This window comes from Dendrobates tinctorius, unplaced genomic scaffold (assembly GCF_039654945.1).
Source record: "Dendrobates tinctorius isolate UK_male_01 unplaced genomic scaffold, ASM3965494v1 ptg000008l, whole genome shotgun sequence".
NCBI classification, from domain to species: Eukaryota; Metazoa; Chordata; class Amphibia; order Anura; family Dendrobatidae; genus Dendrobates; species Dendrobates tinctorius.
In genome coordinates, this window is record NW_027361676.1 from 4497549 (window position 1) to 4509955 (window position 12407).

General features: G+C 42.5%; 1 protein-coding gene across 2 annotated transcripts in view; it reads left to right on the top strand.

The window, feature by feature from the left end:
- ARHGAP10 (Rho GTPase activating protein 10) overlaps positions 1-12407 on the top strand; it is a 421521-nt gene that overhangs the window by 358041 nt on the left and 51073 nt on the right. For both annotated transcript variants that reach the window (XM_073576247.1, XM_073576246.1), the window contains one exon: positions 4753-4909. In XM_073576247.1, coding sequence (XP_073432348.1) covers positions 4753-4909 — 157 coding nt within the window. The remainder of the gene's footprint in view (positions 1-4752; positions 4910-12407) is intronic.

A 12407-nucleotide genomic window follows, 5' to 3' on the forward strand; every position in this document is an offset into this window, starting at 1 on the left:
CCACAGAGTCTAATTGTGGTGGCCCACCATGTGCAAATGACACCCACAGAGGATGGGCTTACTAAAAGTAAGTGTGCAAATGCTGGATGGTATATGAAGGATCAATTAATAACAAGGAGGTTTTGTAATGATAAATACTCTTTACACATCACAAAAGCAAATATAAATAGTCATCATAGGTAATAATCATATGTATAATTTGCAAGATAAATAAAGCTGTACAATAAATATAAATAGTCAAGTCAAAGATTCATGCGTAATAATGTGTTATATGAGACTTTTATTAGCACATAAGCAGGACAGTCTACAAGTAAGATCATCATGGCATAATTACCCAGGGGAAGAGCAGAGAACAACACCCGTAGTGCGCGTTTTACGTCTGGCTTCTTCGGAGGGGTCCTTTAAGTAGAATTTGTATTGATTAGACATTTGTCACTGAATATAATAGCCCTTTAATTTTTAGTGTAGTCCTCAGAGGATTGGTTCAGTATAACCTTGTGACCCTTGGACCTAAAAAGGTTGTGCACCCCTGGTCTAATCTAAACTCAATCTGTCATAACCCATGGATTAGTAGTATCGCATCTTAGCGCCTTGGAAGTGATGAGAGCTGCCCTACAACACCAGACACAACCCATAAATAAGTATGGAACAATGCATTTATTTTAAGAAAGCGGCCATTATTTTCTACTTCTGCACAATCCCTTTAAGGCCATGCTCCGGGTTCTATCATCGTGCCATACATTCTGCTGAAATACTTCTTTTGGGATGTAGGAGAGTAGAGATTTTTTTGTGGTATTTTTCCACTTGGCAGATCTATGTGAAATATGATTGGACTGAACATATTTTTCCCAGCTGGTCTCTTGGAATTATGTCAGTCAGGTATTAGATTTCTGGAGCTGGAACCATATATACAAGAGAGCGAAATAAAGAAGAAAAAGTAAATCATCGTCCGCATGAAGTCTCAGCAGAGACCTGTGCGAGAAGCGTTTTGATAAAATGGAGTATTGCTAAAAGGTAGTCTCTAAGCTAAATGTATTAATGACTTTACAGTGTTTGGAGACTGGACATTACAGTTTAATACAAAAACATCCAGTTACTTCTTACTCTGGAATACAGCTCCTTGACAAGTTTCTGCAACAGGTTTCCAAGTTGTAAAGGTTTTATGTCCCAAATGGAATGTACTTGGCTGTTTGCAAAGAAACTGTCAATCCCGGTGAATTCATGGCTCCCAGGGTTTAGAAATCATCACAGAGGGACTATATCTAAACACTCGCAAACAGCTCTCGTTTATAGACCCTACCAATCAGACCTCCCAACTTAATTCATTAGTACATATAATAATTTTTACAGAGCAACAACCTAAGTACAGATTTCTTTAGCTGGCAGAGATCCTATTGTTATAATGATGTTCTGACTCCAAAGAAAAGGGCAATGGTTAGAGGTTGTCCACTACTAGCATTGATGATCTATCCTTGCCAGCTCCACAAGTGAGCACTTCCAGCTGACACCAATAACTGCCGAGCAGTAGGGGCGCCCGGGGTCGGACCCTGACCAATCAGACATTGATGACCCGTCTTAAGCATCGTTCATCAGCTCTAACATAGTGGACAACCTCTTTAAGTCAAATGAAGGTCACTAAAAAATTTATATGTGAAATAAAGTGGTGAGGCATGTTGTAAAAAGAAAACTGCATCCATGTCATTATAGTATTGCAAGATTTATTTGAACTTTTCAGTATAAGGGCCCTGTCACCCATAGCGACGCACCAGCGATCCCGACAACGATATGACCTTGTCAGGATCGCTGGTGTGTCGCTAGATGATCGCTGGTGAGCTGCCAAACAGGCAGATCTTAGCAGCGATCAGGACAGCGACGACGCGGGTAACAAGTGCTCACTTCGCTTAGTTACCCACTGTATACCTTAAATACCAGCGTGCTGGTGCAGGGAGCTGGTAACCAAGGTAAACAGCACGTTTCTAAGCACCGCGCGGTGCTTAGAAACCCGCTGTGTACCTTAGATACCAGCTCCCAGCACGCTGGTATCTAAGGTACACAGCGGGTAACTAAGTGACGCGTGCCCTTAGTTACCCGCGGTTTACATTGGAAACCAGCGTCCAGCTCGCTGATCACTGGTCTCCCGCCTGCCACACGCAGCGATGCGTGCTGGCCAGCGGGAGACCAACGATCAAAAAATGTCCAGGGCAATCGAGCATGATCAGCGATACCCGGCGAGGTGGCGGTTGCTGATACCTGTCACACACAGCGATATCGTTGGTGAGATCGCTGTTGCGTCACAAAACTTGTGACTCAGCAGCGATCTTGCTAGCGATCTCGCTGTGTGTGCTGGGTGCTTAAGGTGCTGTTGGAAAATGTAAAAACCCTTTAAATACCATTAGTTTCTGACACAGACAGATGAGGGCCCTGTGCAAGAACAGTATATGGGCCCTTTGCAGACCAATATTTCATCATCATGCACAATTCCACCTACTTTGGAGGTTTTACTGGGCCCACTTACCTTTTGGGCACCAGATGCACCTATTATGTCCACCCCTGAATACCATTTTATCATTTTCTGGCACTGGAGAGTTGTAAACTACTGATTTACACTTATTGGACTCGGGAGACATAACGAGCTATATTAGTTTTTGCACTTTTTTTATCAACTATTTCTATCTAGAAAGTGTTTCTGCCATCTATCTAGTTGGTTGCCACATTCTGTACATACAAGATATTTCTAATGTGAAGAAAGTTAATTTTATTTTTAAAATGTCCAAATTCTTTAATTCAAAAACTAATCCGCGTTATACCAGGCATATGAAGTATGTACTGAAAAACTGAAACCCTTCATTCTTAGCATCATTTTTTAAATTTTACAGATTTTTAACTATCTTTAAAAAAAAATGGTTACCGTAATTTAATAATCTTAAAGGGGTTGTCTCATGAACAAAGTACATTTTAGTTAGTGGATCTTGGAATAACAATAATTTCCACAATTGAGCATGTTAAAAAAATAATGTTCCTGTGCTGAGATAATCTTATAAATGTACTGTGTACTGGCCGTGTCTGACCGTACAGGGACATCTCCTGGCAATGGATGACGCAAAAGCGAGGATACAGGACTGCATGTCATTTCTGTGAAATAAAACCATGAAAAACAGGCAGTGAAATGTTTTACGTCACAGAATCAGCTGTGATCCCCGGCTGTCCTGTTTGCATACTCTTTTGCATCCACCCCATGCCCAGAAAATGTGGTATGTGCGGACCATGTCCCTGTACGGTCAGACACAGCCAATGCACAGTACATATAAGGGCACATTTATAAGCTTATCTCAGTACAGGAACATTTTTAACACATCCAATTAGAGAAATTACCTTTATTCCAAGATTTAATGTATAAATTGTGTGTAGTCTGTGGGACAACCTCTTTAAAGGGAATCTGTCAGCACACTTATTAGACCGACCACTCCCCCTCCTGTGACAGGCAGGTCACTGTCTATGGACATTGTATATACAGAGCCTGGTGTGGTTGGGGGTAGTTTTCTCAGCTCTGCTTCATTCTAAATCTAAAAACTATCACAACCACTGCACCCAGTGAACAAAGTGATACATCATTGGAATCTGGGTCTCTCTTCCTATATTATGATGTTCTCAGATGAGGTAGTAAAAACTTGGTGACAGATTAACTTTAACACTGTGCTGTTTTTATGCAATATGTGGTTTCTGCAGCATCACAGAAAAAAATACATTGTGATTTCTTTCCTCCTACACATGTAATTCCGTTTTTTTTATTTTCCTTACTGTGAACAATTTTAAATAGTTGAGTCATTCTAAGCTAAACTTTCAACATATGGGACACAATTTTAAGAAGAGTGTGATGGAAAGCTGGAACAATGCACATATACAAAATGCATTTCCATGTATGTAATGTAAAAAAAAACCTAAATGACTCATGACCCATTCATTTAACATGGATATGTGCAACATGTGGTTTGCTTGTCCCATTTTTGGGCGCCTGTAATTTAACAAACTTTTCTTACATTTTTTTCCTCCTTAGAAAATGTTCTACTTTCATCTCTGTATCATTTGGAAGTTTTCACTATGATTAATGAAACCCTGGCACAAAGTGGACTTTTTTTTTCCCCCTCTGTTGCAGAAAATGAATTGTTTTCAGTCGCTGACCTCATTCTAAATTTTTTTTGGCTGCCCTTATTATTTAGAAATCTTATATGGCTGAAGCCTTGCGGAATAACTTTCTACTTTAACAGTGATACTGTTATTCGCACCGTTCTGTTGAGTTTTTAACAGGTTGGAAAAGGATGATATCGGAATCTTTTTTTTTTTTTTTTTTCTTAATTTCATTTTTTCGATCTTGCCTGTAGATTAATATGTAAACTGCATTCTTTGTGTGTATAATGGCTCACTGGACACATTTTCTAAATTGTTTTTGGAATACTCTATAAAAAGTTTTCTATATACATTCATGATCATATGTCAAGGTGCATTAGAATTTTTCTTACTACCTGTATATCTTCATTTTCTAAATTCCATTTATGGTTTTCTTCTATTATGTATTAAGGATTCTAAAATAGTAGTCATGATTGCCTTTTTTATAACTTATTCTTCTGTTTTGAAAACTTTTATCTAGTTATTTTCCTTCCTTTATTATTTTTATGTCCCTTTTTGTTATGCATTTCAATAATATCTTTGAAATATATATTTTTTTATTTAAATATATTTTTTTTTATTTTACAGATAACAATAATTCTCCAAAAGAAACTACACCAACTGGTAGCTTGGATTCCCTTTCACCCCCTGCTCTCACTCCTCTGGCCACTTGTATAAGTCCTCCTTATGAGAAAAATCATCTTATAGCAGATGCCAGTGATATACTGGAGTGGCCGACCCACGAGTAAGAGTTTGTCTATCTATTATCTATTTTTTTAATGTGTAAATTCTTGTGGGCAGCTGATACCATTTAACATTTCCCAACTGAACGATTTCTCACCTATGCAAAAGATAGGTGCCAATAATGGGAGGCTCCAAAAATCCCAAGAACAGACCCTGTTTGAATGGAGCGGTAGCTTCACATGTGCACTATGGCCCCATTCATTGCCAGTGATGCGTGGTAATCGCTTCCTTCAAACATGGCACATCAGAGCCCCTTTCTCTGGATCTGTGGGACCCCCAAGGATCATCAAGTTGTCCCCTAACCTTAAGTTGAGAACTTACTAAACTTTGATGACCCTTTTAAAGACAGCATTAAAACTTCCAGGTAGGTGGCTTCTGTTTACTCCATAGGCACTGCGTTCATGTTCAGTAGCGGGTGCATGTACATATGATTAGATACTGTCCCATAGCAGTTGCTAAAAAAAAAAAAAAAAATGAATCCATAGTAATTGCACTTTGGTGCTAACACACAAGATTTTCTGCTACACTATACGCATCAATCTTCAAGGATCTTTATACAGAAACATGCCAGATAGTGATCAGCGAACATGCTGGGTAAGGTGTTATCCGAGCACGCTCATGTGTTAAGAAAGTGTCTTCGGCGTGCTCAAAAAATATGTTGGAATCCCCGCATGCAATCCGACCCATGCATATAAGAGCTTGTTTTCTTGCAGGACAAGCTGTAGTTTTGAATAACACCATTCATTTAACCATACAATGTATTGGAAAATGGGGAGAAAAAATCCCAAATGGGGTGAAATGATGAAAACAAATAAAAATAACGATTCTACCAATTTTGGGGGGTGTAAGGTTGTTTTTATACTTTTCATTTCATGGTTAAACTTACCTGGCAGAATGATGCATCAAGTCAGTACAATTACAGCTATACCAAAGTTGAACCTTTTGTTTTTTGCGTTTCTTGACTGGAAAAAAAAAGTAGCGGTTTAATTATTTTTTGTCAATGGAAGGCTTGTTTTTTTGGTTGTCAATCTGTTGCTTTGATTGATACCATTGTAGACCACTTTAGAAAAAAAATTATTGCATTTTTTTTAAGGAAGTGCATTGAAAACCAACCTCTATTTCTGGTGTTCTGAGCTTTTTTTTCTCCCTCTTTATGGGAAAATAAAGAAACTGCCATACAGGTAGTTAATTTTATATTTTGATTGGACTTCTACAGATATGCTAATACTAAATATGCCATTTGTTTTATTCTATTTAAAGGGGGAAACAGGAGTGATTTAAATTCTATATTTTTTATTAACTATATACAGTTGTGGCCAAAAGTATTGACACCCCTGCAATTCTGTCAGATAATACTCAGTTTCTTCCTGAAAATGAGTGCAAACACAAATTCTTTGGTATTATTATCTTCATTTAATTTGTCTTAAATGAAAAAACACAAAAAGAATTGTCCTAAAGCCAAATTGGATATAATTCCACACCAAACATAAAAAAGAGGGTGGACAAAAGTATTGGCACAGCTCGAAAAATCATGTGATGCTTCTCTAATTTGTGTAATTAACAGCACCTGTAACTTACCTGTGGCACCTAACAGGTGTTGGCAATAACTAAATCACACTTGCAGCCAGTTGACATGGATTAAAGTTGACTCAACCTCTGTCCTGTGTCCTTGTGTGTACCACATTGAGCATGGAGAAAAGAAAGAAGACCACAGAACTGTCTGAGGACTTGAGAAACCAAATTGTGAGGAAGCATGGGCAATCTCAAGGCTACAAGTCCATCTCAAAAGACCTGAATATTCCTGTGTCTACCGTGCGCAGTGTCATCAAGAAGTTTAAAGCCCATGGCACTGTGGCCAACCTCCCTAGATGTGGACGGAACAGAAAAATTGACAAGAGATTTCAACGCAAGATTGTGTGAATGTTGGATAAAGAACCTCGACTAACATCCAAACAAGTTTAAGCTGCCCTGCAGTCCGAGGGTACAACAGTGTCAACCCGTACTATCCGTTGGCGTCTGAATGAAAAGGGACTGTATAGTAGGAGACCCAGGAAGACCCCACTTCTTACCCTGAGACATAAAAAAGCCAGGCTGGAGTTTGCCAAAACTTACCTGAAAAAGCCTAAAACGTTTTGGAAGAATGTTCTCTGGTCAGATGAGAAAAAAGTAGAGCTTTTTGGGCAAAGGCATCAACATAGAGTTTACAGGAGAAAAAAAGAGGCATTCAAAGAAAAGAACACGGTCCCTACAGTCAAACATGGCGGAGGTTTCCTGATGTTTTGGGGTTGCTTTGCCTCTGGCACTGGACTGCTTGACCGTGTGCATGGCATTATGAAGTCTGAAGACTACCAACAAATTTTGCAGCATAATGTAGGGCCCAGTGTGAGAAAGCTGGGTCTCCCTCAGAGGTCATGGGTCTTCCAGCAGGACAATGACCCAAAACACACTTCAAAAAGCACTAGAAAATGGTTTGAGAGAAAGCACTGGAGACTTCTAAGGTGGCCAGCAATGAGTCCAGACCTGAATCCCATAGAACACCTGTGGAGAAATCTAAAAATGGCAGTTTGGAGAAGGCACCCTTCAAATATCAGGGACCTGGAGCAGTTTGCCAAAGAAGAATGGTCTAAAATCCCAGCAGAGCATTGTAAGAAACTCATTGATGGTTACCGGAAGCGGTTGGTCGCAGTTATTTTGGCTAAAGGTTGTGCAACCAAGTATTAGGCTGAGGGTGCCAATATTTTTGTCTGGCCACTATATACATATATATATAGTCAAAATGACTACACTGAGCTTCATAGTAGGACTAAGATGGCAGCTTCCATAGATGCCGTGACAAGCCGTTGTCTGTCGGTGGTGATGCTATTTAAATGTTGCTGTCAGTGATGGAAAGTGGCATTTAAATTGTTAAATAGCAATTACCAGATCAAGCTCCAGTCGCTGCTGTTACAGGAAAATGCCAGCTCAGCTCCTGAGCACTCTCCAATCAAGACCTGATGTACATGTCTGTCTGGTTATTTTAGAATCAATCAGATAAAAACTTCTATGTGCAGAGGAAAAATATTTACAAATCGGCAATTTAAATGCTTTGAGGCATCATTCTGAACAGTTTATAATGTATAAAACTGGATATTCAACATTCTGGTAGTAGACAATGGAGTATTTTTGGCCTCCTTATGCTGAACTTAAACTGAATGTGTCTTCAGAAAATGACCTGTGTCAAGCATACATTTGAAAAAAACGGTGATATTGTTTCCTTATCGGTGTGTGTGTGTGTATATATCTACGTGTATGTGTGTATGTATGTATGTATGTGTGTATATATATATATATATATATATATATATATATACATACTGTATATAGCCTGTATTCTTAATTTTTTATCCTTTAGTGACCTGCCTTATTTGACTTTTTGCACAGTAAACCGTTTATGCATGTGGGACTCTGCTACCTGTTATCTGCAGCCTGCCTGCAGCTCTGTTGGCATACAAACCCCTTTCTATCTCATCAGCTAAGATCCACAGATTGCTCATCACATGATGCTAATATATGCCTTCCCATTTAGGAATCTTGCATTGGCACACATTCAAAGCTTCACAGCACTGTGGAAATGAAAATAGGTGTGGTGTTAACACTGGATTTTAGCAAGGGCTATATATATATTTTAGGTCCTATTCACATGACAACATACAGACCCACACAATTCAGTAGGGCTTTTTTTTTTAAATGGATTCATTTATAGGCTCTAGTGAAAACATTGCGGTACATTGGAAAAGGGTTACATATATAAAATTAAACTGAAAGACTTGTACAGAGGGGGAGAATTCCCTGACCTCTTGAGCTTACAATCTACAGGCCAATGGGTAAGGATCGTAACATAGTTAGCACCTAACAGTAAAGAATCTTCTTCTATGTTGGTGGAAAAACCTTCTCTCCTCCAGGTGCAGAGAATGCCCCCTTGTGACCGTCAAATTCCTTGGTATAAACAGATCCTCGGAGAGATATTTGTATTGTCCTCTTATATACTTATACATGGTTATTAGATCATCCCTCAGTCGTCTTTTTTCTAGACTAAATAATCCTAATTTTGCTAATCTCTCGGGGTTTTGTAGATCCCCGTTCCCCTTTATTAACTTTGTTGCCCTCCTTTGTACTCGGCTCTAGTTCCATTATATCCTTCCTGAACACCGGTGCCCAAAACTGTACGCAGTACTCCATGTGCGTTCTAGCCAGGGAGGAAGTATAATGCTCTCATCATGTGTATCCAGACCTCTTTTAATGCACCCCATGATCCTGTTTGCCTTGGCAGCCGCTGCCTTTGCACTGGCTGCTCCAGGTAAGTTTATCATTAACTAGGATCCCCACGTCCATCTCCATATCAGATTTACCCAGCTGTTTCCCGTTCAGTGTGTAACGGTGATATTGATTCCTTCTTCCCATGTGTATAACCTTACATTTATCAATGTTAAACCGCATCTGCACCTTTGGGCCAAAGTTTCCAACTTATCCAGATCCATCTGTAGCAGAATACGATCTTCTCTTGTACTGACTGCTTTACATAGTTTTGTATTAGGTGCAAATATCGATATTTTACTGTGTAAACTTTCTACCAGATCGTTAATAAATATTTTGAAGAGAACAGGTCCCAACACCGACCCCTGCGGTACCCCACTGGTCACAGCGGACCCAGTTAGAGAATATACCATTTATAACAACCCTCTGCTTTTTATCACTAAGCCAGTTACTTACTGTGTCAACCCTGCCGGCATCACTGCATGGCCTACCATCTCCCACCAGCCTTACTCACTACTCCGGGCCATGCTGTGAGTTCTGCCTGCTGCTGGCTCCATGCCATATGGCTCTTGCCTCCTGCCTGCTCTCTGCATACTTCCTGGCTGTGTGCATAGGGGGGCGGCTCCGGTACTCTCTTGTTCTTATAGAATCAGTGTGCACCTGCCTATGGTGTCCCCAGCCAATTACAAAGAGGCCTCTGGTATTTAAGGCAGCTCTACCTGATGGAAGCTGCCTCAGCAACACTATATCTCAGTCAGTGTCTTGCTGCTGAGGTGCCAGGTCCTGTCCTGTTTCTGCCTTCTCTGGGGGCTACATACCCAGATTTGTTTCCGTGCGCTTGTGTCTTATGTTTCCGCCTTCCTGAGGGCTGCATACTCAGGCCTTTGTCCTTGTCCTGTATTTGTCTCAGTGTCCGCCCTTGCGTGTACGGTGTTCTTTTCCTGCACCTTATCCTGTTCCTGTATCTGACCTTGTCTGTACTCAGTCCTAACCTTTGTCTGTTAGTCTCCTTGTATGTGGCTCTTTTCCCTGCTGTGTCTATCCTTGCGTCCTCTCCGTCTGCCTGCCCTGGTTCCTTGCTTTGCACTTGCTCTGCCTACCTGCAGTTCTTTGCTCTGCACTTGCTCCGTCTACCTGCGGTTCCTTGCTCTGCACTTGCTCCGCCTACCTGTGGTTCTCTGCTCTGCACCTGCTCCACATACCTGCAGTTCCGTCCTGCTCTGCCTACCTGCGGTTCTCTGCTCTGCATCTGCTAAGCATGCATGCGGTTCCGTCCTGCTCCGTATACCTGCGGTTCCGTCCTACTCCGCATACCTGCGGTTCCGCCTTTTCTCCGTACTCCTGCGGCTCTGCCTTTGCTCCACACTCTTGCGGCTCTGCCTTTGCTTCGCGCTCCTTGCGGTTCAGTTCCCTGCACTGCGACCAGCGACTCTGTTCTGCAACCTTGTGGTTCTGCTCCGCTGTCGTTCCGCTTCTTGCGGCTGTTTATCTGTTCCTGCTCCTCCAGTCTCAACAGGTCCCTACCTGTTTCCACACACTACTCCTTACCTGTTCCCATATATCGCTCATTCCAGTTTGTGTCTCGGTCCTTCCTGAACCAGCCCCAGCTTCTCTAGTCTGAACAGGTCCCTACCTGTTCCCTTGTCCCATTCATATCTGCCCGTGTTGCTGTGCCTCCCAAGTCAGTTCCTGTCCCTTCTGTCTCAGCCGGGTCTGCCAGTGTCTCAGCCGTGCCTGCCTGTCTACCAGTGTCTCAGCCGTGCCTGCCTGTCTGCCAGTGTCTCAGCCGTGCCTGCCTGTCTACCAGTGTCTCAGCCGTGCCCGCCTGCCTGCCAGTGTATCAGCCGAGTCCGCCTGTCTGCCAAGAGTACCAGCCGTGCCCGCCATAGTATCTGTCGTGCGCATCTGTACTTGTCCGCTCTTCACTTAGTGTACCGTCCCCAGTGGGATCAGCAGCCACAGCCAGACACCACCCTGGAGTGGCACCTGGCAGCTACCTTCCACACAAGCCTGACCTCACCATCGAAGGCTCCAGTGAACACCAAGGTAGATGCTGAGTCACACCCCTTCCATGGTAGTCTGCTTTGTGGCACAGTGGGGCCACACTCCCCACGCTCGTGCCAACCAGTCAGGGTGCGAGTGTTACAGATTGCTCAGGCCATGGTCCTCACTGAGTCCCATGTCTTTTCGCTCTTGGAGCGAGATGAACTTTTTCCTTGCCAGTTTGGGCAACAGAATAAATTTACCCAGTCTGAAGTCCGATCCTTCACTGCTCCACCCACCATTGTAGTCTCTAATGAGCTGTGTGATCAACTTGAGGCTGGCATTCCTAAAGTTGAACCCCCCTTGGATCTGCCAAGATACGAGGGGGATCCTAAGCAGTGTCGTGTCTTTTTGGAGCACTGTTTGCATTACTTTAAATGGCATGCTCCCTTCTTCGCCACTGATCGGGTAAAGGTAGGATTGCTAATGTCCTACCTAACAGGAGATGCCTTGGAGTGGCTTAACCCCCTCTGGGAAGCGGGGGATCCCATCACCTCGAGTTTTCCAGCTTTCCTGGTGCCCTTCTGCAAGGCCTTCGAGAAGCCAAGTACAGCGTCTCCTGAAAAGCCCCCCCCCAAGCTTCCAGAAACGGACCAGATGAAAGAAAACCTGTGGGTAAATCGTCTCATGCGTCTATGACTGTCCACAACTCACCTGTTCCACAGCCTGCCAAGGCGGCCTCCCGTACAAGATCCAAGAGGTCTAATAAAAAGGGGCTGGCAAAGTTGCAGCTGGAATATGGTCTTGAGAAGGAACATCCTGGCGCTCTCTGCCCTGTGAAGTCTATGTTCCAAAACCCTGAGCCAGTTGGAGAGGCTGTCCTGGGCGAGAGTGCTTCCTCTTCAATAAAGTCAATGACTGTTTCTCTGCCTTCTGAGAGTTTTGGTGTGTTTAAGCCACCAGCCATACGAAGTCGGTGTGGTCTCTTATGTGCAGCTCCCGAGTCCGGCGTGGGCGTTGTCTAGAGATGGCCGAGCCCTAATTAAGAACAGTCTTGTCCTTCAGGGATTATCTGAACTCCAAGTAGGAGAATTATACACAAAGAAGTTCGTCTTCCATATGCTGTCTGGTATGCCCATGGGTCATACAGAGTCAAGAACTCCTTTACCCGTTCAGGTCTGAAGACCCAGCAAGATGCTTCAGTTGAAACAACCCAGTTGCAA